Here is a 27,850-nt window from a genome sequence, read left to right as displayed (position 1 = left end):
GCAATAGATTGCTGCAGCCGTGAGATCAAAACCCGGAAGACTAAATCGCCAGTGGTTTCCTAAAGATTTTCCTATGGGTTTTTATAATGGGGGTTTTCACTTTGTGAGTAAAATCAGATCTGTGGTAAAAAAATAACTTACTTGGACATAAACTGCAAACACACCCCAAACATTTTTATATAATTCAAGTTACTATGCTTTTTTAAATAAACGTCCATGTGCTGTCAAGTTATGTTTACCACAGTATTTTGCAGACTGCAGTACTCTATGGTGACAGAAGTTTCATTTTGGGGTAGACTATCCCTTTAAATACACAAAACATTACGCAGAAAAAAGTTGTAAGTAAACATAAACTTAATCACAGTATGGCGAAACTTCCAGACATCTAAATGTGAGAGTATGGAACAAAATAAGTTTAAAATAATGAATCAAAATAATGACTTTTGAATAATGAGAAAAGGGTTATCTTTATTACTCTGCATTTGTTCAACAAATGTGTTTGATTATCATTTATATGTTTGTTTCCAGAACGGTTGCAACTTTATTTACACATTAATTAAATGCATTGCAAAATAGAATCATCATATTTTTTTTTCAGAAGCACACTGTTATAGTCCAAACATGTGAATTGCGTTTTGTCTCATGCATGACTCTTTATAAACCTGTTAAAGAGTGGGGAAAAATACTATTGTTTCTTCTTTCCATGTTACACATGAAATTAATAGATGAAAATAAATCAGCAGTCCATGCAAGGAGTTTATTAATGAGCAATCTACTATAATATACAAAGGAGTTTCCTGTCAAACCTATCATTCACATTCACCCAATACTTAAAAGACACGAGTACTGGGGTGCACAGTAAACACTCCCCATTCTGTAAAATATTCAAAAAAATAGCTTGTTTTGAATTTAAATATTGTTCAAAGCTTTTTAGCAGGATAAAAATGTGCACAATGTAATATAATGAATATATTTTTAATGTAGTACCAAATGCAGTTGTATGCAAAACATTTTTCCTGACCCACGTTACATCTCTTATCTCATGCAGAGAAGGCAAATCAATACCAACCCAATACAAAATAATCATGAACAGTTTCTGTATGAAAATAGAAAAAGATATTAAATGCCATATACGTTATATGCAACAATATAATCATCTGTTTTGAAAAACAAAATTGTACAAAATGGTATAAACAATCAAGGACTACTTACAACAATAATTTGATGCCAACTTACAAAAAGTAAATGTGATTAATGCTATGTCTTTTTCCCCTATCCACTGACTACATAACATCTATTTGCATGAATTCATGGTTTATTATAATTATGGAAAATATCAATAGTGATATTACTATAACATGAGGGTATCTGCACTCTTTATCCATAACTAACTATCTCCAGGGGAAAAGGAGGAAATTACTTTCAAGGGTTTTTTTGGCAGAGATCACTATTTCCATTTTTAGATGCACAAATTAGTTTTTACTTAAATTCATTTTAGTGCACTTTAAACTGCATTAAAAAACACCTTTGATGGAAATATCATTGGGCAACTGTTGTCCACCTCAACTATGTAGAGTCATAACAGAAAGTAACCAAGCAATTACAAGGGTAAACTAGTTAACAAGCACTACATCCGCTAAGTATACTCACAACATGAGTAAGCTTTCAGAATTGAGATGGACTTAAGATGCATAATACTTCATATGTGCATAAAGAAACATATAACACTTTCTGACATTTGTGCAACAAAAAGCACGCCACACGGCACAATAAAAGAATCATTCATTGCCAGAGTAATACAGGATAATAGACATTCAGATATGATATATCCATAATGATTGTAATCAAGCAAACAAACTCACAAGGTAAAATAAAAACACTTTTTCGAATATATTTTCATCTGTACAGATTGTTGATAGCTTGATAAAAATAAATACAATTTTCTTCTTTTTTTTGGATTGCATTTTGTGGTGAGATGATACATTGTCAGATTGCTACTCTGAAAAGCTCAAACTGCATATGAGATATGAAAACTCTTAAGTGCAGGGAGTAAATATTTTAAACAATAACTATGGAAACTAAAATCACTGCAGTTAAGATTAAAGTCACTGGAGACCAAGATTTTACACAAAATATCCTTAAATCTTTGCCTCTGTTCAGCTTTCTTCTTAGCTGCCTCTTTTGGGTAAAAGCAGCCTATTCCATAATCTGCAAAAAAGTATTTTGTTTTGCAGTTTTACCACAGTGACATACCTGTACATGGTTTCTCCAACCTGTAAAACAAATGATCACACTTTCCTTTTAACATTTCTTACAAAAATATTTCTTTGTGATTAAAAGCACAGTGTAATGTCACTGATTCAGCTGCTACCTCGCCAGTCCAGTTCATTGCTTTGTTACATCAAGGCCTCTCTCCTTTCTCTCATTGGTAATACTGCAGGAAATTAGAAGTGCAAGCCTTTGTGTCTTTCTTGTTGCTGTTAGCACAATGACTCAACAGAACTCAAGCATTTGCTGGTGCAGAGAAATTTTAGAAAATTATTAAGTCTATACAGACTGATTTGTAGCTATTTGTGTAATATCTGAGCTTTACTTGATATACATTATACATTCATTTCTCATTGATAGACATCATAGCTATTCCTGCCATCAACAGGTCATAGAAGTTAGCCGAATTAAAAGTCTTAATAGGCGGCATGACGTCCATCTGCCTGCTTATAAACTTCTGTGACTATTTAAAATAAAGCGAGTGGCTATAGCCTCGTGTCCAGTTTCAGATGAGTGTTTGTTTACAGCAAGTATTCCAGTAAAGTCACAGGGTTTGCTATGAGTGTCCAAGTTCAGACTCGCTCCACATGACTGGGGTCATAACCATCTGAAGACAAACACACATTATATTAAACACTTTGACTCAAAAAAATATAATATAATATAATATAATATAATATAATATAATATAATATAATATAATATAATATAATATAATATAATATAATATAATATAATATAATAATTTGGTCCATTATCTATTCTCGCCTGATATATTATAGCAATGAGTATAAATCAGACCACGCTTCCCTCTTGTGGTGAAAAAACTCACTGCTCATTGCCCTCAAGTATTAAGATGTTATTTGTGGTCTGGCAGTTCATAATGCTTCAAAATAAGGACAGGAAAAAACAAAAAAAACATTATTTCCACTGGAAGATTTGTCTGTCCAGGCTTTGTTGTATACCATACCAATTCAAATATATTGCTTAATGTGACCTCTATAGTAGTGGACTTCACATAATAGACTTATAAAGCAAAACTGTAACATTGGAAGCAGACTGGTATGAAGTGTTTAACCATTACAAACTAAACAACAGCTAAGTTGACTATTTGTTTGCCAACTGTTCAATATGTTTATTAGGAACTAAGAGGAAGCTAACATGTATCTACTCTTTAACGGAATCGAGAAAATCTTGTTTCCGTGTGTGATTAAAACTTTTTATACAGCATTTAATTACGAATTTTAAGTTTAGTGTACTGACCTGAAATAAACAGCTTGTCATCATCCTCTACTGCAGACATTGTATTATCCATGCTGAATCCTTGTGGCAGAGTGATCTCTCGCTTTGCTACCATGCCACTTCGGGGTTGTGGGATTGGACGTGCCATAGTCTTTGGTTGCTGCCTTGATCTTGCTCGTATCAGCTCTTCAGCTAACACTTCCTCCTGAACCCTTTTCTCATCCTCTTCTTGCATATAACTGGTCATGTCTTTGTTTTCTCCGACTGCATTCTCACTGTATTGGTTCTCTTCCGCTAGTGTTTCATCCACTTTAATTGGTTCTTTTAGTTCTCCTCCTTCTTCTTCCAAGTCTGTCTCTTTGGCCAAGCTGATCCTGGTGATAGTTCTCACTAATGACTGAGAGCTTTCTTCTTTTGCATAGACATTGTACTCCAAGGATGCTTGATCATTTGTGGATAAGGTCGACAGTGGAGATGAGCAATCTACCTGCAACTGGTCATGTGGCACTTCTGTTATCTCAGCGTTAGCTGCCTGCTTCTTGTTTCCCCCACCTACACTAAGAGTCAACTCCTCATCCTCGGCCAGTGGAAGAGACAAGCATAAATTACTTGGAGGAAATTCTGGTAGCTCCAGCACTAAAGAGGCTCTCTGGCTGTGCCTCTCAGCACTAGGTGAATCTTCAGACTCCTCTCCTAGTCCTATCTCTGACACATCTCCATGACTTTCCATAGACCTATCTAGCACCTCCGCAAACTCTCTACTGGCATTCTGTGTCTCCTCATTTAAATACTTATCTTTGGTTTGAGTTGCCAAAGCTAGAGCATCTGTGGTTATCAAATTTCTTTCTACTGGTTTGCCATCAACCTGATCAACAACCAAGGCTTCAACTGGCACATCAATGCCAAGAATCCTTGCAGCCCGTTGTTCAATGGATTCATTTTCAGGAATGCCTTTGGCACACTGGACTTGATACAGATTACTAAGGTCTTCGGTCTGCATAATGTTGGCCTTCTCTTGACTCAAAAGAGTCTCAAGATGTTCATCTGCCAAGGTCTTTTCATTACTCCAGCTCATATAATCTGAATAGAAATTGTCATCATCATCCTCATAGTTAGCCTTGAACTTACAATGAAGACTCTTGATCACATGGATGCGTGAGGACCTCCCTGATCTAGTAACCTCTGCGCTTTCTCTTCCAGCTTTCTTTTTGAGGGCTTTGGAGTTGAAAGCATTATTATTGTTCAAGCTTTGAGTACCTTCGGCAAACTCAGGACTGTGCCTGCTCAGATCTCCACTACTGTCGGATGATGTAATCTGCAAGGTCTCACACATCTCTGAGTTATCTGAAGGGCTGGTTAACATAGGTGACTCAGGACTCAGGCATGTGGGGGATCCAGAGGTCACAGTGTCGGGAACGGCAGTGTATACTGTTAAACCAACATCCTTAAGCAAGCACTCCTTTGGCACTGGGATATCCCGTCGATGTATCAATGGATCTGTGTCCTCCCTTTGAAGGATCTCATAATTGACATAATTATCAGTTTTGGTGACAGGAATTTCTTGTGTCTGACTGTCCACCTTTGACTTGGACAAATAACTTTTTGTTCCTTGGTATTCTGGATGGCCTTTGTTCCCTGAATTGGACATTACATTTAAGTTATTGCTTTTCAGTTGCATCTCTGTGACCTGCACTATATGTGACTGATCAGTTTCTTTCTTCACGTGATCTGGGGTGGATTCCTGTCTTGTATTGTTGACCTCTCTGCTTGTGTCATGTAGCTCCAAAATACTGTTCAGTGCCTCATCCAGCTCCTCTATGTTCGAGTCAGCATTTGGACACTTTCCAGTATGATCCTGTATTTCTTTATTAAAAGACTCAAGCTCCCCAATAGCATCCCATTTTCGTCTGTTCACTGGCTTTAGCAAGAACTGTCCAAAAACTTCTTGACCATCTGCTGTTTGCTTAGTCTTCCTCAGCAAAGGTTGACGGTCTGGAGATGATGGAAGTGATACTGACTGGTAAAGAGTTGGTCTCCTTTTACTACTTTCAGTCCCAGTTCTGGAGAATGCACTGTTGCTGGAAGATTTGAGATCCTTTTGACCTATCATGGGATATCCGTAGTTGGCACTACAGTCTGTCCCATCACTATTATCAGTGATTGTGTAACTGGAGGGATGGTCATTTGCAGGAGGATGGGTATTTCTGGAAACTTCTGGAGACCCCGTCTGAGTTTCCTGATTTCTGTACTGATCTCCAGGCCAGGATCCTACGTAGAACAATTCATTGTCTTGACTTGGATCCAGTGACCTAGTATCTACAATCTCTTTACTCAAAGGGGATCTTTTAATGGACAGGGAGCTGCTGGACTGCATTTGTGTCTCTTTGCTTGATGTTTCTAAAAGCTTTTGGTTGTCATGCTGCACCGCTGTGTTTTCTATTGAATTAGTCACTTTTTGATTGTTATTTGGGTCAGAGACACTTTTGTTTGCTTTCATACTAATAGGGACAGAAACAAGGCAAAACATTGTCTCTTTCAGCTTCTTCTTTGAGTTTTTCTTGTTCTCAGCCACAGTTTTTGCCTCAAATTTCTTTACTTGTGTCACCGTCTCAATCATACCCTGGTTTGAGTTGGAGTTTTGTTGTGTTGTCATCTGAATAGCAACTATATTGCCATAGGCAGCTGGATGCCTGTTGCAGTTTTGGTCAGGGATTGTGTTTGAATGTTCTGTCTCCTTCATCACTTCCTTGTGCATACTGTCCTCATTAACAGAGTCACTAATATTGCTTTTACTTGGTTCAGTGCGGTCAAAGGGTTTCTCTGTGTGAGAAAAGGCACTGTCATTAGACTTCTCAGATATGAGGTTGACCGGAATCTCATTTCTGATGTTTCTGATTTTGTCTGCATCTGTCAGCGAGTTCCCATCTATCCCTGCTCCTGAAATGTGTCTGACACGGGGGTCATCAAAGGGAATGTACTGAACATTACCCATCCGCTCTTCACTGTAACCTGGATATGCCTGTCTCCTGCAGGGCATACTTCTTCTTCCATCTCTGTAATGGTCGGGCCAAGCCATCCCAGTCTGCCTGATAAACCATTCCTGTACTTCTGTCATGGCAGAGCCCTGCATATATGGGTCACCTCTATACTGGTGATTAGCCATTGAAATAGGATAAGTTATGTGACCCCCTTTAACTACAGGCTGCCTCCTGTAGGATGGAGGAGGGATATAACCAGGGGGCTCTACACCAGAACCGCCAAGTTCTTGTACAAAGTACTCTTGCCTTGAAAAGGGCAGTGGAGTTCTGTCTCTGGCACGAGGAACAAGCTCCCCTGTGAGCATCTCTGCGCTCCCACGCATCTGCTGGTGCACTTCGTAAGATGGAGGTCTGAGAGGCCGGCTGAATCTGGGTTTTGATAGTGGTGCAGACTGTGCACCTGATCGGTCAGTCCACCGCAGCCTGCTCTCTTTATCGTTAAGATGCCGTCCATGAGGGTCTCGTGAGTGGTGGCCGTTTAACTTATAGCTCCCATATGAATCTTGCCCAGTAGTTGGTATGCTGTAGTACTGTTGGCTTTCAGGTTGCAGAGCCATTCTGGGCAGTGACTGGGATTTATTTTTGGTTCTGGGTGGCACGGCTCCTTCAGCAGTTCGCGGCCTACGTTGCTCCTGTGCCACCTCGTTTTCAGATGGCTGACGGCTCATGCTGGTCATTGGACGCCACTCCTCTGTTCCCAAACTTTGGTACTTCCTTTCAGCTGCAATTCTCCACTGATGGAGGGCCATCTCTCTCTCTCTGGCACGTGCACTCTCTGCCCGCCGCTGTCTTTCACGGTTATGTTCCTCTGTGCTTAAGGCAGATTCTGGCCTCCGCTGCATGCCCTCTGGTTTATTGGGACCCCCTCCTCCACTTCCACGTGGGTCCCTGAAGTCTGCATAATCCAGAAGCACACTAAAGTCCTGACCTCTTCTCCGCCAGTAGGACACATCCTGCTCAGATCTAGGCTGAGAATGTATTCCTCTGTGGGTCTCAAAAAACCTGCATTAAAAACACACAGATGGAATTAAATAAAGGTCAGCTGTTATATTATGATAAGCTATATTTTGACAAGCAGTATTTATAGGACTTGAGGATGTGAGATGAAGGGATTTTATGTACTTTTTGAGCAATTATAAATACCTTGTTTATATTAAAAAATATTAATAACAACATATTGATTCATTATGTCAGTGGTTCTCATATTTATATCAGCGGTCCAGACAAATAATAAACAGACTATTGAATTTTTCATAGTTATATAGGTTTCAGGTTCAAGTTGCTTTATTGGGATGACATCTGGAATATTACCAAAGCCTTTTAAATATATTTAAATACAGAATAGAATTACATCACCTAAGTAATAATAGGCAAACAAATAAACAAATGAAAATCAGCAGATAATATCTTTATTCTAATATTTATCCTAAATAATTACTATTATATACAATAATAAATATATGTAAAGTATAGCAAAAAATACAATAGATTAAATATTTATACAGTATAAAATACTTATATACTTAAAAGTTAAGTGAGTATGGGGTCTCTCACTCAAAACAAAAGTGGGCGTTTCTAAATTTTTGGGTTTTTTCAAACTGGTGGGTGTTTATAAACCATGCAATGGAAATTATGCCCTTCACCCGAACCCACCCCTAAACCCTACCCTCACTGTGACGTGGGCAAATCAAATCAGGTAACACGGTTGAAAACGCTCCTCTGTTAATGGCCTCACCCACTGATCTGGGAACTCCTATTACTGTCCTTCAGAGACCTATCCTTGAGAAGGAAGCGATTTCTGAGAAACGCTGTTAAAAAGTGGATCGTACTGAGCATCACAACACACATGTAACCAACCAGCAGTAGGGGGCATATACACTCATAATGGGGAGGAGAGAGAGAGAGTGAGCAAGAGGGAGATTTGAAGAAAGACTGTAGAAAGAGAGATGGCTGCAAGACATTACAAAAGAGAAAAGGTCAGAGAAATTTCCCTGGAAAAAGAAGCTTTCCAGCACTGGAGAGACCTAAAGGCCAACCTATACTTCACTTTTTACGTGTACGCAAGGGTCAGCGTACAGTATGCGCACCGCTGGACTTTTATAACTGCGCACAGTCAAGTGCACAGCCTTTCAAAGTACTTATTTCGACTCACACAGTTACAAAAATCTGCCAGTGCACGTACAGTACGTGTATAATTATCTGATGATTAAATAAATGAACTCTAACTTGGGCTTAAGCAGGAAGGCCTGAAAATGTAAGCAGAGGCTGCATTGTTTATGCTCAATACATGAGTAACATTGGTTTTGCAGAACCAAGATATGCTGTAGTTGTAATGTTCGCTAACAGGAGAGTTTTAAATGTCATCGTTTGTCTGGAGCTGGTGTCCTGCTGGCGACTAACAATGAACTCTTACTTGCATGCTTTTGTGTAGTGTATGTATATATTATATTTTGTGTTCTTCCTTGTCATATGTTTACCTTTATTTTTCACAAAGCATTATTTTTCTTTGCTTCAGCCATGATAGAGAGACATCCACTCTTGCACTGCATGTTCGCGCATTTTGGAGGCAGAGAAATGATGACTGTTGATTTTAAATATGATTTTCAAAAATGAACACATCTGTTTTCAAAATCAAATCCCACTATGCCAGCACACAGGCAGCATCACACTACCATTAAACTAAAAGAATGAGGGTTGCATGCTGACAATGACAAAGAACAAAGCAGAAGACCTCAAAGGACCCAATAAACTGGAAGGTTTTAATGGTGCCAACACACCAAAATTAATTAGCATTTTATCTTAAACAGGAACATGACTAACTTATGTGGTGCAAACAGTTGAGTCAGCTCTGAAGGTCTGTTCTCTCGTCCAGTATCTTGGCAGCAGAGAGCATATGATCTGCATGTTAAACAATTCTGACCTGCACTCATGGAAGGATAATCTAGCTTAGTAACGGTCACAGCAGTGGAGCTGCTTCCTGCCCTGAACTGCTGAGTCTCAAACCATGTGACATGCAATTACTTAGAAGTGCAAAGATGCACTGTAGCTTGATAGTATGCCAATAATTGTCAAAAGAGACTATCTATCTATCTATCTATCTATCTATCTATCTATCTATCTATCTATCTATCTATCTATCTATCTATCTATCTATCTATCTATCTATCTATCTATCTATCTATCTATCTATCTATCTATCTATCTATCTATCTATCTATCTCACAAGGAAATTAGGACTTACTAACTGACAAATTTAAAAATTAAGCATTGAGCATTTTCATGTAATCTTTTTTTCTAAAGAAAAGTAATCTCTGAAGCTGCTCTGTGACAACGAGGCTGGCAGAATCCAGATATTCACATTTATATTCATCATGTTTTATTAATAATGCTGTTATATAACAGATTGCTATAAGGAATGGAATATTGATCTGACAAAGGGCTCATGGGACATGTGGTTTACTGCTGGCTCTGCCTGCAGAACTGAGCATGCTCAGTAGGGGGTGCTCTGGGCTTTCTGACAACATAGGTGTTTATTCCACTACAGTCCCGTGTGAAATGAGAGGAAATAAAAACCGCACTGCACTAAACATAGTTAATGAATTCATCGGCTACAGGGGGAGTGAGGTAGGAGAGAGTGAAGGGAAATAAGTGAGACTGGGGAAACAGAGTACATGAAAATGTAGGAAGTACAAAGAGGATGACGAAAGGATGAAAGAAAGTGCAAAGAAAAAAGCAATGGAGAGAGAAAGGCGACAGGGGAGGAATTAAAAAAAGAAAAAAGGGAAAACTGGGATCTGTCCTGGTGCAAAAGGGAAGTCCTTGACAGCTCCTACCTTTATGTAACACTCTTCATCATGCAAGACAGCTTAAATCTCAGATCAAAGAAACGAATGAAAAAGAAGGAAAGACAGCAGCAATACAAGAATGCAGGACAGAAGACGAAGAGGTCAAAACAACTCATCAGCACAACTCACCCACTGTCTGTGGTCAGGCTGTCTTCTGGCAAACGTCCATCTCCTAGGTTACCGTTGTCCACGTCTTGTGTCCTTTGCTTCCTGACCCTGTTCTCGGCGTCACCAGGGAATCCCCTGGCAGGAGCTTGTCTGATGCCTCCACCGCTGTAAACATGGTCCCCTTCATAGCCATTCACGCCGCTGTGTCCTTTCCGCTTCTCAGCGATTTCACACCGACTGTCGCTTCGTGACGGCAGACATTTCTCATAGGTTGCAGGGTGGGGGGAAGACGAGTGCGATACGGGGACATTGTTGCTGTTCCTTTGTGGGACTTTGTATCCATGAGAGATGAGAAGGTCTTCCACGCTGTACATGGCTAAGCGGTGTTTATGCTTTTAGTGGTGTGTCTGTGTGTGTATGTGTCCGTGCGAGTGTCAGATGAATTCCGCTCCTAGTCCAGATGAGGCAAGCTCATGAACAGCTGCACAGGAGAGGCCATCGCTGTGAAAGAAAACGGGACAGAGGGGAGGGAGAGAGAAAGAGAGAGAGAAAGAGGCACACAGATGAAGTTAAAATGATTATCTCTCACAGTCTTTTTCATAAGAGGATTGCTGCTCACAGCCAAAACAAAAAGGTCCTATCTTGCCACGAGAGAAACGATTCGTATTGCTGTCGGTTTGCCTATCCACTGACCCAGTCTTCTCTTCTCCCATCTGCCCCCTCTTCTCTTCTTTCCTGTTCTTTATCCAGAAGGAAAATCTCTCCAGATGACTAACTACCTCATGCTCAGAAACTTTATCTTACCTAGGTATGGAATGTTATTTTTAAAAAAGCAATCCTGACTTCAGCAAGCAAGTAGTTGTTGTAAGAGGCCAGTTGTGCCAATTAATAATTTTAATTAGTTGACAACAGCAATCTCATCGATTGAAAATATAAGCCTGAGCAAAATCTAGAATATCTCCAAAGCAATTTCTTACAATTTGCACAGAACTTCCCTTACGAGGAAAACGGTTTAATAAAACTATTAAATCATGTCTTTGTGTAAGCGTCCTGCCGATGAGACGTTAAACTGAGGTCCTGACTCTCTGTGGTCGTTAAAAATCCCAGGATGTCCTTCGGAAAAAGAGTAGTGGTGTAACCCCGGCATCCTGGCCAAATTTACCCAATGGCCTCTGTCCATCATGGCCTCCTAATAATCTCCATATACCGATTGGCTTCATCACTCTGTCTCCTCTCCACCAATCAGCTGGTGTGTGGTGAGCGTTCTAGCGCAATATGGCTGCCGTCGCATCATCCAGGTGGATGCTGCACATTGGTGGTGGTTGAGGAGATTCCCCCCTTCCATCTAAAGCACTTTGAGTACTCAGAAAAGCGCTATATAAATGTAACTATTATGAATTATATATGAATGTAATTATTATGAATTATTATTAAGTTTAGGGTTAAAGGCACAATATGTAAGATTTTGGGATTAAAATATCCAAAAAACACTAGAACAATGTAGTTTATTTTTTGACTCGTGTACTTACATGATCCCAAATGTTTCCAAGAATGTTTAAGTCAAGAGAAATATGCAATTTTAACCAGAGCACGGACTGTGTCCATGCGTCACCTATCAATGACATCCTACTCGCATTACCCTCAATTTTCAGTTTTGTAGAAACCATGGCAACACCAAAGATGCTTTAATATATTATGGGTTTTATTAGACAGGGACTAACCATTGTTATACAGCTCAAAACACTTCGTCTAACGATTTAAATCTATCTTATCAATTTACCGTGAGTACCCTGTTTTATGCCTAATATCTATCTAGCTCACTGCAGTGTGCAACAAGTGTCTCATAGTAGCCGAACTCCCAGAGAACACCCAGCGAACGCCCAGAGAAAGCCCAGCGAACGCCCAGAGCAGCATTATAACATAACTTTCAACATAAAACAGCGCTGCATCAACATACGCATGTCCGGAAGAAATGGAAGCACTCGTCTGCGGCATATTGAAAGCGAAAGTAAGCTAGCAGCGAAAAATTACATATTGTGGCTTTAAGGGACAGAAAAATACATTATTTAAAATACATATTACAATGATGGTAATTCAGATTGTGATCAGATTTGTATGTGAACATGCAACAGATTAAACAGTAGTAGGCCTACTTGTGTAGACACCAGGCAAACAAAACAAAACCTGAAAAGACAGAAATGAAACAAGACCAAGGAAAAAGAGGTTATCTAACCTGTCCTGAACACACGCACGCACACACGCGCACACACGCACACACACACACGTTGGTCTATGTGGTTTACAGGGACTCTCCATAGGCGTAATGGTTTTTATACTGTACAAACCGTATTTTCTATCCCCCTACACTGCCCCTGCCCCTAAATCTACCCATCACAGGAAACATTCTGCATTTTTACCTTCTCAAAAAAACATAATTTAGTATGTTTTTAAAGCTATTTGAAATATGAGGACATTTGTCCTCATAAACCACATTTATAGTGTAATACCAGTGTAATACCCATGTAGTTATACAAATTTGTGTCCTCATAAACCACATAAACAGGCTCACCAAACTCACTCTCACACACACACACACACACACACACACACACACACACACACACACACACACACACACACACACACACACACACACACACACACACACACACACACACACACACACACACACACACACACCGCGCGCGAGTAAGAGAAAACAAAATTTCCTGCTGTCTCACACCATTATAAGTATTATTTCATTGATCTGCTGAGGGTGACGTCCAAATGGTAGCTTAGACTTCCACAATACCTAAATGTGCTCTCAGCTGATTCTGTAATCTCCCTAAAACAAGCTAAAGCAGAAACTTTTATGGAAAAATGTGATTATTTAGAAATAAAATGGAGTCAATGCACAATTATGTCCACAATTGATCAAAACACCCCCAAACATGCTAATATGAATCCTTAATAATTTGTATAAAATGTGTACATGCTAATAAGAAGTCATGAGATTTTACTGATGGTACTGAGACATATTGGCAAGGCACGTTTTCATAAAAAAAAAACTGTTCCTATAAAATTTTTGTTTTTTATCTAAATGATGTTTGTCAGAAGTTGAAGAAAGCAGTTAGCAGAGGTATGACTTTCACATTTTCACACTTTCCAACCCATATACTCCAGACTGATCCACATTCACCATTAAAGGCCCTTAGAGAGTACTGCCTCTCACAACATCATCTAGCACACACAGAGGTCAAAAAAGGCACCAAAAAATTATTCTTAATTATTTTCTCTACTTTTTATGCCTCCTCTTGCAGACACTCACACAGACAAATTTAGCACAAAAAAGGGGGGAGGTAGTGTTTCTATCTCTACTGCCACCAGGGGAAAAACTTATTTTTAATGTGAATTTTATCAGTGCCATCCATTAACACTAATCATGTCTTTCAGAAACATTTAGTCCTCCTGCAAACACACGTATGCACACGCGCACACACACTGGACAGCTCACTAATCAAATAATTGAATTTGTGGTACTGATCATGTGAAATCCTTTGTACAAGCACAAGATGCTCTTCAGGTCAATATCAAATAGGTTTTAGGCAAACTTCTGTAGTTCATATCAGCTGGTGTGCTGCTGTCATTAAATATTAAATAATTTATCTGTGCACATCATTGATTTTTTTATTCATGTGCCATTCTGTTCAGTGTGTCGTGGTAATCTTTAAAGGGGTGATGAATTGAGAAATCCACTTTCCCTTGAGCTTTTGATATATAAAAGGTTATGGTAATATAAGAATATCCTGTACGTTTCAGGGCTGAAATCTTCATTGTTAGTCAGAGAAAAGCTTTTATAGACACCAGGCCCAGAAAACGATCGTGTTCGCATCTGGACGTCATTTGTTGCGAAAACCCGCCTCTACAGCGCGTCTAATTCAGTAGCCCCGCCCACCGACTAATGGAGCTGTTCGGCTCACGCTAGCCAGCAGCAATAAACATGCTGAAGAAGATAGCAAGATATTGCGCTATTCCTGTTTGTGGAAGAACACAGTCGCTGCATAAGCTTCCTTCAGATCCTAATATTAGGAATGAGTGATACTTTATTCATTTTTAATGAAGTTCCAGCTCACGTGGGGAAGACATCGTGTGTTCGCTTCATTTCACTGCGGAATTGTTTGAAAACAAGTCTCAGGTCGATGCTGGATTTGCAGACGTATTGAGATTAAAACACAATGCTGTTTCTTCTATATTGGATCCGACAAGAATGGTGCAACACACTTATGTGAGTAAAACGTGTTTTTTTAATATGTAATAGTACGGCATTGTTATAGATCATTTTGATTATGTGTACATGTAACAGAACATTTCTTTAGCATGCTGGATTCAGACATGTATGGTTCAGAGCTCATAAATCCCAACGTCCCGGGGCAATCTGTTTTCCAGACAGGCTACCAAAACGTAAGCCCGTCGTTTCAATAATTAGTGAAATAGTTCACAAATAGTGAAATAATATTCCTTTCTTGATCTGCGCTGTTCACTCTCTCTTGACTTGACATTTAAAGGGCGCCGCATGTGTGTGTGTGTTTGTGTGTGTGTGTGTGTGTGTGTGTGTGTTTGTGTGTGTGTGTGTGTGTGTGTGTGTGTGTGTGTGTGTGTGTGTGCGCTTATATCCACCGATCAGGCGGGCCATGTAATACAAAAATAATATTCCCATCAATTGCGGGGTTGATGACAAATAAATCATTGTGTTTCTTTGATAAAGACGTTTACCCGCCCTGTGGTCAGTTCCGCCGCTGGCTGTCTTGATGTCCTACACATCATGTTATGATGCCCACGTGTGGCGGGAGTGGCAGCACTGCCTGTGGTCGAGAGAATCATTCCAGTTGCTGCTTTCAAAACAACCCCTCCCTCATGTGAACTGAACTGACAAGGGAGCTGAAGCTCATTAAATATGCAAATCTTCTCCAATCCTAGCCGTGGGCGTTTACTTCTAAGTCTCCATGTTGTCACGCCCATCAAAACCCAGCGTTCAGGAGAGAGCCTCAAAACCAGTGTGGAAAATAGCCTATTATTAGTTATTATGTTTTTGAATGTAAAAACCACACGAACATCATTAGTTGACCTCAGACAACAGTATAAAACATTTTAAAAAGCCAGTTCATGACACCTTTAATTAAAACAATAACTTTCCCTCCCCGTGATGACATTCTCTGATGACGTGTGCACTGGATTGAAAGGTGGGCAATAATCCCCCCCCTCCTGCAACCTGTCACTCACAAGACATCACAGCAATTAGCAAACAACATCAATCCAATCAATTCCAGATGGACAAAATCAAGTCACGCCCTACTTTTTCTTTTGAAAAGCTGTTTCACTCGGATTTACGTCAAATTTAAAAATATGTAGGTCTACGTCTTCATCCCATAGCAACACAATAACATTCAAAAGCCTAAGACTTGGGCAAAAAGTGGAAACAATTCAAGCAAGGTCCATGGAGACTCTAAATGGCATAGAAATGTCTGCCTGCTTCAGAGCACAGCAGACGTTTTCTCAATGACAAACTGCCTGTTAGAGAATGAGTAAATTCATAAAATTGCAGATACGTGATCTAGACTACTTTGCTTTTTTTTATTAATGACCTGCTTTTATGGCTAACACATGTCACAAGCTAAAAATGAACAAAAGCACAGGCAGACCAGTGATGTCATGAGGCTGCCCTGAGCCAAAACGCCACAATAGCAGTGAATCATTTAATTCCACTTAGATATTGAGAACTTAGGATTTCTTTTTCCAGCAAGTAATGCTGAACACCACCTCTTCTTTGTGTCACCCACTTCATGTAAAATCCCATATTTGCAGCTAAATACTAAAGATAAAACCCATAAAAGGCTGTGGGCCTCTTACCTCAGAGGAAACTAAACTCTTTTCCTCTATAGACTGCAAGGTTTGTCTGTGGAGCCAGCACTGCCTTCCCTCATAAATGAATCACACATTTTTAGATCTGGCCTGCCTCACACCCCCCTCACCAGCAGTCCTGCGGAGCCCAGAGCTGCCGCCATGACAGTTTGGTGTCAACTCCTTATTCTTAGACTTAGTCAGATTTGTAGTATGTTTGTGAAAGAAAAACAGGAACAAAAGAAAAATATATTTGATATTGTTGATGCTGCTCTGCTGTACTCCGTTACACACTGCTCTGTTTGTTGATGGTATGACAAAAGTAAAATGTTAAATATTTTATGTTGGTCTGCCTCAGCAGTCAGAAACTGTCATGAATGAGTGAGATGACCAATACTCAAAGAAGGTTGTTACTGTTCTAAACGAATTACAAACCAACGCATAGTTATAGCAGTGAAAGAGTGCGTCGTAAGATGTAAGTAGCTAAACATTTCATATTTGACAGCTGTTTTACGATAACATTGTTCAGCAACCAACAGTAAAATCTAGTGACGCAAACTACAATTTTTTAAATAAAATTTCACTATTTTAAATTGAATTGCATATGACATTTATGTAAATCATAGCTGAATTTGACGTGACAAGAAACGTATAAAAATACTGTATATATTATTTGCAAAATGTATTTTTTATTTGCTTAAAGCTGCACTATGTGACTTTTCCATCCGCTAGAGGTCGCCAATTCAAAAGAAAGGTATGGTTTGATGACGCCAAGTCTGAGCTCAGAGTCTTGGGACATGTGGTTTTCACCTCACAGCCAGTGGAAAAGAATTGGGATAGGACTCAGGTAGAAATCAAGTTCATGGATGCGATTATTAACGTTACTCTAGTATGAAGCAGGCCGAGTGTTGAGGGAGCTGAGCAAGGCCACTGGAGCGGGACTTTTATTATGACGGGACACAGTCGCTGGAGCCATTTCCATTTTTCCGGTCACAGGTATGAGGTAACGCAGCTCTGTTTATCATATTAGATACATTTAAATGTATCTGTGACACGTGTTTGCACACTGCTAAGAGTAAAGCGTTTCTGCAGAATAAAACCTGAAACCGAGGGTAACACAGATATGACGCAAATGACAGGTGACTTTCTCAATCATCCCAGTTCCATGGTTAAAACAGCAATTTTCTCACAATTTACAAATAGTTGGAAACATTTGGGATATTGGGATATTGTAAGAATACAATACTGAACAAAATCTATAACATTGGCCTTGTGGTTTTTGGATATTTTATTGCAAAAATCCTACATAGTGCACCTTTATATACTTTTAATAATTGAATTCCTTTAAATAAACCAATAATACCAATACCCCCCTCCCCTCCCTACGCAAAACCCCCCCAAAATGTCTAACACATGGTTATGGCCTTGGTGCACAATAAAACCAGGAACATGTATTAGAGAGTAAATAAGGTCAATTTTGATTTCATGTTGACTTCTCTTCTGGAGTGACAGAACAACTGCGATGAAGCTCATGATAAACGACCTCATCAGACTAATGTCTCCTCACAGATTGCCTAATAACTGCCATAAACATGCACGTAACGGCCGACGCAGTATTAAGCCTGAGAGCACAGCCACTGTACCATGACACTAATTCACTCAGTCAAATGTAAAAAGGGATTCTGGGTGTCTGTGGCTAACCAAAATAATGTTTTATAACAAACAATACAATGTCCACCCTGTTCTATAAAAAGTTATTTCAGAGCCTCACCCCTTCATTGTTCAGTCCATCCACAAGGAACTCCTACACTGTCCCTCAACAGGAACATTTTCACACTCGGACAACAGGCTCTTCATCGTAAACACTGTGACATCATCACTGTTGACCTCTTTTTCCAGAGGATACGTGCACGTTTCAAGGGACAGGGACGGAGGGCTTTAATAAGCTTGACAGCCAGACAGTGATACTGAGAAGAAAGAGCCAAAACAGAAGGGAAAGCTTCATAGGGCTGGATTTTGAGATCATTCTGTCACTCGTAACTCATAGGCCTTTTACAGAACTTCACTTTGTTTAGTTATGAACAAGTATAAGGAGGCAAACATCTACACAATATATTCCCCCACAATTTGTTTTGTCGAGATTTTGACACATGTTGGTCACTAAGACACTTTGATAAATTATAAATTATATTTTCAGAGAAGAGATATATTTAGTCTAAGTTGGCTTAAGCTAAGTTTTGATCAGTAGTAAAACAGGGTTCAACCCTTATGAAGATTTTATTGTCTTTCACATTTACATTTAGTAATTGAATAGATGCTTCATATATTTAATAGAATAGTATACACTACCATTCAAAGGTTTGGGGTCAATACGTAAAAAAAAAGTAACTAATACTTTGACTCAGATAGAAAGCATTAAATTTATAAGTGATAGTAAATACATTTATATTGTTATAAGAAATATATATTTAAAATAAGTAATGTTCTTTTAAAATTCTATTCATCAAAGAGTCCTGAACAACAAATGTATCACAGTTTCCACAAAAATATTAGGTGGCATAACTGTTTCCAACATTAATAACAAAACACCAAATCAGTAGCCTAGAAGCACGCTAGCGGCAGCAAATCTAATCTGCCCACGAGTGTCGTCTAGCAACTCTCAATACCCTTCTGAGCTGAAAATGCCAAACTCTTATCAGGCCAATCACATCGTGTATAGAGTCGGTGGGCGGGGCCATAATGACTACGGCCGAGTTGCGTTTGCTTGCTTCTAGTAAACACAGAAACTGGTGAACGGCGGTCTTTCGAATCAGCTTTGACCGCGACTCTGGAAGACTTGGAGTTAAGCTTTTCTCTGAGAAAAGAACAAAGAACAGCACTGAAGTCATTCTTAAAAAGGGAAGATGTGTTCAGAGTTTTGCCGACCGGATACGGCGAATGTTTAATCTGTCAACGAGCTCCGTTTCACCTTCGTTGCTCTGGTTGGTGTAGCGCTATCCTATCGCGTGCAGAGGGAGTTTGAAAGACAACCGTTTATCCCGCCCCTCAGATTGAGCCCTGACAATGGTGAGTTTCCAGACCAAACATCTTGATGTGGGTCTGGCTTGTCAGGCAACCAAATCAGTATATTACGCTCTAAAAAATGCTGGGTTGTTTCAACCTAAATTTGGGTCAACTATAGACAAACCCATTTGTTGGGTTACATTTTTTAAATAAAATGTTTATTTAACGGTTGGGTTTGTCCATATTTGAATTATTTCTGAAATATAATGTGACACTGAAGACTGAAGTAAAAGAATGAAAATTAAAAATTCAGCTTTTCCATCATAGGAATAAATTACATCATAAAATGAGAAAATAGTTATTGTTACTGCCAATTTTATTGTTTTGATGAGCATAAAAGAGACTTCTTTCTAAAACATTAAAAAAAAACTTTAAAAAGTTTGGTAAACCAAAGCAGTACAAAAGCTAATGCAAAAGTGTGACTAAAAATAATAGAGGAAGTGAAGAAAGATTTATTCATAGTTATGGATTAATGTAGTGCTTGCTGATGATGTATATGCCTTCAGGTTGATTTTGAAAGGATGTGATGGTCAGAGTTGCCACCAAATTTGTCATGCATGTCTTCTCCTAGCAATAGACCTAAGCTGCATCTTTCGAGGAAAACAAACACACATTAAACAGCTCTTGTTTTGATTGAGCTGTGGTCATGGAGACCATTTTACTTTCTTTGAAAAGCGGGCTTTTTCAAACAATAGCCTACAATGGTGTCACTAGCGGCACTAAAGAAATGTCTTCAAAGTCTGGCAATTCAATTGGCAGGAGTACCGGAGAATCATCAAAGCAGGAAGTAATGCTTTTCCAAGCTGGAACTAACCACAGTGCTAAACCTACAGAACGATTCAGTTCTCCATATTCTCCTACAACCCTGTAAAATACTACATTTATAATTTACCAGTACAGTTTAGTTACAATAGACTGCGTAAGATCTAGATATACAAGCCATCTTTATAAAATGTGTTCCGTTAGAAAAGCTCCAAAAGACATCTGATTATTTAACCAAGCTGGGTTTAGTCCTCATCATTTAAACCAAACTAAACATTTCAAAGCATAAAGTGCCGTTTTTCTCCTCCCAATCCTGAAATGTGTTGGCTCAAACTGGGGTCTTTGTATCAATGCTTAAACATACTTTCAAGGTCAACTGCTCCTCTGACTTAAGCTATTAATGTGGCCATTTAAACCGAACAGAATGGTCAGCATGTGAATGAAACAAATCAAAATTTATATGTCTAATAAAATATATGCCTGTGACTGTCACTAATGGGTGATACTTTTCAATGTCATTTGAGGCATTTCGTACGTCCAATCTTCTTGTTTATGACAGGAAGCACAAAGGCCTTGAGGAAGATGATCCAAAATCCGCAAGAACATATAACAGCCTAATCTAGAGGGGAAAAACTGTTATGTCAGGACTTGTAGCAGGTTCAATGATTTGACCAAGGACATCTACAAATGCACGCTTATAAAAAGCAACAATCAAGCAACAGAGTACGACTTATTCCTGATCTTAACACTGACTTATTCACAACAGGGTTTCTAATGAACTAACATGCATGGCTGTACATAATTAGAGCAAGGAGACTTGACTTACAGAGAGACGACAGTGACAAGGTTTATCAGCAGAGGTGGGTAGAGTAGCCAAAATCTTTACTCAAGTAAAAGTACAAGTACTTACGGAAATATTTACTCAAGTAAAAGTAAAAGTAACAATCGTAATAGTTACTTGAGTAAGAGTAAAAAAGTATTAGATGAAAAAACTACTCAAGTACTTAGTTACTAGTTACTTTCGATCTGATTGATAAGATCCAAAAACCCTGAATTTCAGACTACTTAGAGAGCTTTCACACACCTCCATATATATATATATATATATATATATATATATATATATATATATAGGCTATATATATGTGTGTGTGTGTGTGTGTGTGTGTGTGTGTGTGTGTGTGTGTGTGTGTGTGTGTGTGTGTGTGTGTGTGTGTGTGTGTGTGTGTGTGTGTGTGTTTAATGGTTAAACCGTGTAAATTAATGGTGTGCTGGGCTAACCACAGCTCTTTTTAAAACATACTTTGTTCTTATATTTTTATAAGTACCGTATATGCATTCTTAAAAATACAGTCCCATTTTTAAATGTATGTATATACTGCAGACTGTTGTCTGTCCGGATATGTGTATAAATGCAAGATGTCACATTAGGCTATTCAATTTGTTTCGTTTTTAGCCTGATCTCATCAGTACCTATGGCAACGTTTATGCAAACCACAAAGTATGTACCAATATGTACATATTGCGACAGTTTCAAAGTGAAATGTCCACTGGGTGGCGCTAAAAGCTTATTTTTTTCCAGAACAGATTTGCGTGAATCTGACATGTTTTGTTACGTTGTGTTTTTAACGTACACCCAAACTAAACCTACCCGAAAGTGTTAACAACAGCAAATCTGACAAAAATAAAATTGTGTCCATGTATTTTTAGCTTGTGTTTAGAACTTGTCTTTGAGCTCTTTTATCATGACTCGTTCTTCATGGGGTTCGTTCTCAAGCTTTTCGCATTGTAAATACAAATCTGTATCAGCTGAGCTATCGAGCAAGTCTGGTGAATCAGAAAAGCAGAACATGGAGCTGTGACGCAAAATTCAAAATGTTTTAGTTTACAAACCAGACTAAAAAAATGCAGTTTTTCTGCCTATAGTGTTCATTTCTGTTGGAAACTGCAGTGTGTATTGGTGCGTATTTTGTGGTTTGCAAAAACATTGCCACAGGTACATTTTGCCAATGAGGTTGCTCGTTTTATATTAAAAAAAAAAAAAGATATGTAAATGTGCAGATGTGAACGTTTGTTTGTGGACGTGTGTTCGGAGGATTCAAACGATTTGTCAATGCTTGCACAAGAGCGCATATGAGGAAAACACTCGGACAGTGTGTGAAATAGTATTACAATAAAGGAAAAGTGCCCATAGTTACCAAATTACCATTAATAGTGTTCAAATATAGGCATCATTGTTACACTTACCGCTGTTTTTTCAGGTTGGAGCTGGAATTATTGTATGCTGAGATGTCAGTTCGTTTTGGTGAACACAGCATGCATTAAATTATGAAACTGTTCTTTTTGACATCTTGGACTGAAATCAGGCTGAACTTGAGGCCACGTACGGGTGATCTGCCGTAGCTCACACATCTCCCTCTGCTTCGGCCATCATCTTCTGACTAAACGCGCGCTTATTTTATGCGGGTGACAATATCCACCTCTCGCGAAGCAGACTCTCCAACGTTTCGCGAGACTTGCGAACAAGTCATAACTTATTTTAAAATATATAATTAATTATCACCATTGACAGTAGCGGAGGAACGCCACCGAATGTAACGAAGTAAAAGTACAGTTTTTTCACAAGAAATGTACTTGAGTAAAAGTAAAAGTACCCATTTTTAAATATACTCTAAAAGTACAAGTTACCCAAAAAATTTACTCAAGTAAATGTAACGAAGTAAATGTAATTCGTTACTACCCACCTCTGTTTATCAGTTAAAAACACTCTGATCAAAGGACTGGCATACACAAGCATTCTGCTAATTATGCTCTTATCCTGCCAAAGAATATGATCTCAAATGAAGGGGAAGAAGCTTAGAGACGTTTCAACAAACACCACTGTGTTAAACGGCACAAATGGGAAAACTCTGTGACTATAGATAGACTGAAACCACAATAGCAAAAAGTCTACAATTATAAATGGCAAAGTAATGACACTTAAAACTGAATAGCCCACCTAATAAATACCAGCACTAGCGCTATATACTTCTGCTCATACCCTTCAAACCTTGAAGAGTGAAGAAGGTTGCTGTTCTAATCAGAGGGGAAAAAAAGCTGACCAGTGATTCTTATCGGTTTCAATTCCTCCCCTGAGCTTAATCATCTCAAGCTAATGTATTTGACCAGAGGAATCCATACAGGAGCATAGGAAAGTTCAGTGGTCCATCTGTTTTCCATATGAGTTTAAGGCCTCTAATGTATGACGTCATACGCAAGAGCTATATACCAATCCTTTACACTGCATCTCTTTTAATTAACATTAGGCCACTATTTCATTGCATGGTTTCATCTGCAGATGGCTGCACTTTGCTTGTTAAATGTTTATCACAACCAAAAAGCTTCTGATCTTAGAGCAGTTAAATTGTTGATCCACCAGCTTTCATTACTATGCAATATATAAGGAATTTGTGGGGAAAAGCTTGTCTTTTACATATTATTGCAGCTTAATGTCGATCAATATGCATGAGCTCAAACTATTGCAATTCGTTTTTGTCATAGTATAGTAGTATATCAAACTTGTGTTTTTAAGGGGGTTTTATATTATAAAAATCTAAAAACCGTAAAACAATTTTTGGAACTTATGGTATCTTTTCCTGTTTTGTTTTCCAATACAGGCAAGAATCGATAACGATATACTTTGATGCTATCTATTCTTTATAGAAACCTGCGCAATGATTTGCCCAATGCTACTACAAAGGAGATTGCGAGAACATTCTGTTTTCTGAATGAGCCCACTCCATTCATTAATCCCTATTATGGATGAGGACTTGTATACTCTATTCACGTTTACAAATGAAGCCACACTATAACATCAAAACACCACACCACTGTGAAGTGCTTAAAATTCCACTGAAATCTAATACTGTCTGAATTATTAACTGAGCATTTTTTTTACATTAGGAAAGAATAATGTCATCAGTCTGTTCAGTAATGAGCAGCCCTCACCACAATGTGACCAACTGCGTGTTTGCATCAGCGGTATCAGCACATTTCCACGTTTCCAGGAAACAGACTTCAGCCTTTTCTCCACGTACCACTAGATAAGTGATGCTCTGTGATTCAGCTCTCTTCCTCTTCTGTCCTTCCATTGCCCTCCCTTTCATTTAGACTTAAGGAATACTTAAGTAGAAGACTACTTTGGATGTACATGTTCTTAGTTCAGTGATGAAGTTGATAAAGTTGTGTGAAAGAAAAAAGCACATCTTGAGGTCAACCAATATGGATTTTTATGGATAACTACAAACAAGTTATATTAGCTAATACAACTGAATTATGGTAGCTGCCTACAAAATAGGCCTAAAGGTATGTGTGCGTAATGTGTATAATTATTATGTATATATAAATACCCACACATGCATGTATGTATTTAAGAAAAATCTGTTAGATTATTTATAAAGATTTTAGGGGATGTAATGACATTAGCGATATAAAAATGCGACAATATGTATAATTGATATAAACGATATCATTCACAATATATAGAGTAACACTAATAACGCTAAAAATATGCACAGATGCACATATATATATTTAAGAAATATTTGCAAATATATTATATATACATAATAATTATACACAGTAAACACACATAATCATCATAATAAATTGTTTGTAAACACAAACTTTTATTTTGGATGCGATTAATCATGATTCATTTTCCCCCAGCACTAATATCTCTCTCTCTCTCTCTCTCTCTCTCTCTCTCTCTCTCTCTCTCTGTATATATATAAAATCAAGGGACCACTTAACAATTATTTTGCAGTGTTATGTATATATATATATGTTATGTTATGTATATATATATATATATATATATATATATATATATATATATATATATATATATATATATATATATATATATATATATATAATTATATCGCTGGGAAAAAACAAGAGACCACTTAACATTGCGAAATAATTGTTAAGTGGTCTCTTGATTTTATATATATATATATATATATATATATATATATATATATATATATATATATACACACACACACAGAGAGAGAGAGAGAGAGAGAGAGAGAGAGAGAGAGAGAGAGAGAGAGATGGATGGATGGATGGATGGATGGATGGATGGATGGATGGATGGATGGATGGATAGATAGATAGATAGATAGATAGATAGATAGATAGATAGATAGATAGATAGATAGATAGATAGATAAATCAAAAGGATCTAATAATCAAACAAAGGTGTAATATGGTGGCAAAATAGTGATAGACCAATGTGTTTTGCTATCTTTCCCTTACATTACACATTTGTTTGATCATCTGATCCTTTTGGCCTCAACTTGACCTTTTTTATTGTTAGCGACCATTTGTTTTGTTTCTTCACCTTTTACAACAGCTTCCAATATGCAAAGCTTCATACAACAAATAGCCTACATTCTTCCTTTTGAAAACAAAGAACTGTTAACCACATGAAGACATGCTTGATAAGGTCCTTTCCAACAGCCTCTAAACATGACCTTGGCAATCAAAAGACCCGTTGTACTTTGTACCAATTCCACGCTGATCACAAAAAAAGTCACTTCACAGATAAGCGCTCATTCTAAACCAGACTCCTTTGCTCTGCCGGCATCACAAGCGAAAGTCAAAAGCACAACCAAAATCACTCCCCTCTTTTGAACAGGAGCTTCCCAGTTGAGTGGAGTTACCATCCAGCGCAGAGTTGTTGACCTCGCACCTCACTGTTCGCATCCCGCGAACTGACACAGGTCGCTTCCTCTGCACGTGAGACATATGCCCTTTGATGTTATTCACTATAACCAGCCGGTGTCAACACAACAGGAGGCTGTTTGTGAGAAGAGTTTAACAACAACTGCTGACACAACCAACAGAAGCTGCCAGATCTCCATTCACATAGGTAATACGTGAATAGGCTAATATCGTTTTCAGAGAGGTCAACTTTTGTTCTTTGTCCCAAGTAAACTTGGTAAGTTTAAAGAAATAACAACAACAAAAACAATTGTGTAATAGTGTCAAATAACGGCAATATGATTTCAATGTTCCATTTGTTAATGATCATAATGAATAAAGGGAAGGACAGGAAGGATCATAATAAAAAATAAAGATATAGTAACGATATATGGCAACTATAATGATAACGGCACAGAAAAACTGCAGCTCATGCTTATAGGCCTAACCTAATTTTTATGGTATTAAAAAGTTTGAGTCACACTTTGATTTTTTAAATTTTGAATCGTGCGAGTGACACAATTTGGTGTCAAGATGTGCGTGTGTATCAAAACATGTATATTGTTTAAAAGGGGTGGTTGATGTCTCTAATGTCCACAGAGTGTGTATGTGAAGTTTTAACTCAAAATACCCCACAGATCATTTATTATAACATGTTGGGTGAGCAAAAACATGCCGTTTTTGTGTGTCCCTTTGAATGCAAATGAGCTGCTGCTCATGGGGCGGAGCTTCAAAAACTCCAGTTAGCAGCTTTGATAACCTCATGCGGACAGGCAATAAAACTGTTCTGCCTTTTATTGTTCAAACTGGAGTTGGACAATGATGGAGAGGGTCAAGAAGATGTGACAACATGTGGAATGCAACAAGACATTCCTGAATGGTTGCTGATGAATTTATGTTCATTTATCTTAAAGTCATTGATTAGCATATTCTGTTATGATAATTTCACGCCCTTGATTGTGTGTTCCCGGAGGCAGGATTTATGTACAGTTCTTACAGAAGCTATAGCCTATAGTCCATACCAGCCGTTTGATGTAGTTCTTAAATAGCGATTTCTTCAAAAGAAATTATCTCCCGTAACTTTATTACTTTGCAGATATTGTTTACGCTCAAACAGCAACATTACACTAAAGTTTAAAAAGTGAAATCATAGTCAACCATCCCTTTAAACATTACAGCACGGAGACTTCTGAAATAGGACAGATAACACGTCTGCACATAACTTGACATCAAAGTTACAATGGCATGCTACGTGAAGCTCGTGTCTCTGCACTACACAATCTGCTCACTTCACCCTTTACCTTGCTACATCTTGCGCACTGCGCCCGACCCCTAAGCACACAATTTACAGACAAGCAGCAAGCTGTCTGCCTTCTAGACAGCTTTTTTTTCTTCACAGCGGAAAGCAACAAATTAGCTGATAATCATCGATGCAATTCATCTCAATCCACAATATCATTCCGGCGTTATTCGTGGTCATTTATTCTGTGATAGATGCTGGCCATTAGCCTACGGGACGATAGATGCATGAGTCCGTTATCTCACAAGTTCATCCCTATGAGACGCTTCATTCGTTTATTGAACGGCCCGGGTCAGTGTTACTAACGTCAGCAGCTGAAATCGCGTTTAATTCCCCAAGGTCTAAAAGAAAGCCTCGTCAATAAAACCCGTTTTCAAATATGTTCATATATTTCAGTAAAATGGAACGTCCACGTACCTGAGATGTGCTCCTTTCGAGGACTGCGTTTAGTTCCCGATGTAGTGTGTTGAATCCGTTCTGTGCTGAGCATATCTGAGGTTAAGGTTGTGCAGAGGAGAGGGAGAGAATTGAGCTCAAATGTGTCTTGTGTGGGTCGGCTGGCGAGGGGAATGGTTCCT

General features: G+C 38.5%; 1 protein-coding gene across 1 annotated transcript; it reads right to left on the bottom strand.

The window, feature by feature from the left end:
* Positions 1 to 743: 743 nt before the first annotated feature.
* On the bottom strand, positions 744 to 27,850 carry jcada (junctional cadherin 5 associated a). The gene is made up of 4 exons (XM_067429737.1): positions 27,690 to 27,850; positions 10,523 to 11,002; positions 3,532 to 7,550; positions 744 to 2,875 (listed from the first exon to the last, which is right to left on the bottom strand). Exons 2-4 carry the CDS (start codon positions 10,873 to 10,875, stop codon positions 2,841 to 2,843), a joined length of 4,407 nt encoding a protein of 1,468 aa, XP_067285838.1. The 5' UTR covers positions 10,876 to 11,002; positions 27,690 to 27,850; the 3' UTR covers positions 744 to 2,840.

This window comes from Pseudorasbora parva, chromosome 21 (genome assembly GCF_024679245.1).
Source record: "Pseudorasbora parva isolate DD20220531a chromosome 21, ASM2467924v1, whole genome shotgun sequence".
NCBI lineage: Eukaryota > Metazoa > Chordata > Actinopteri > Cypriniformes > Gobionidae > Pseudorasbora > Pseudorasbora parva.
This window is presented reverse-complemented; position numbering and strand designations above follow the sequence as displayed.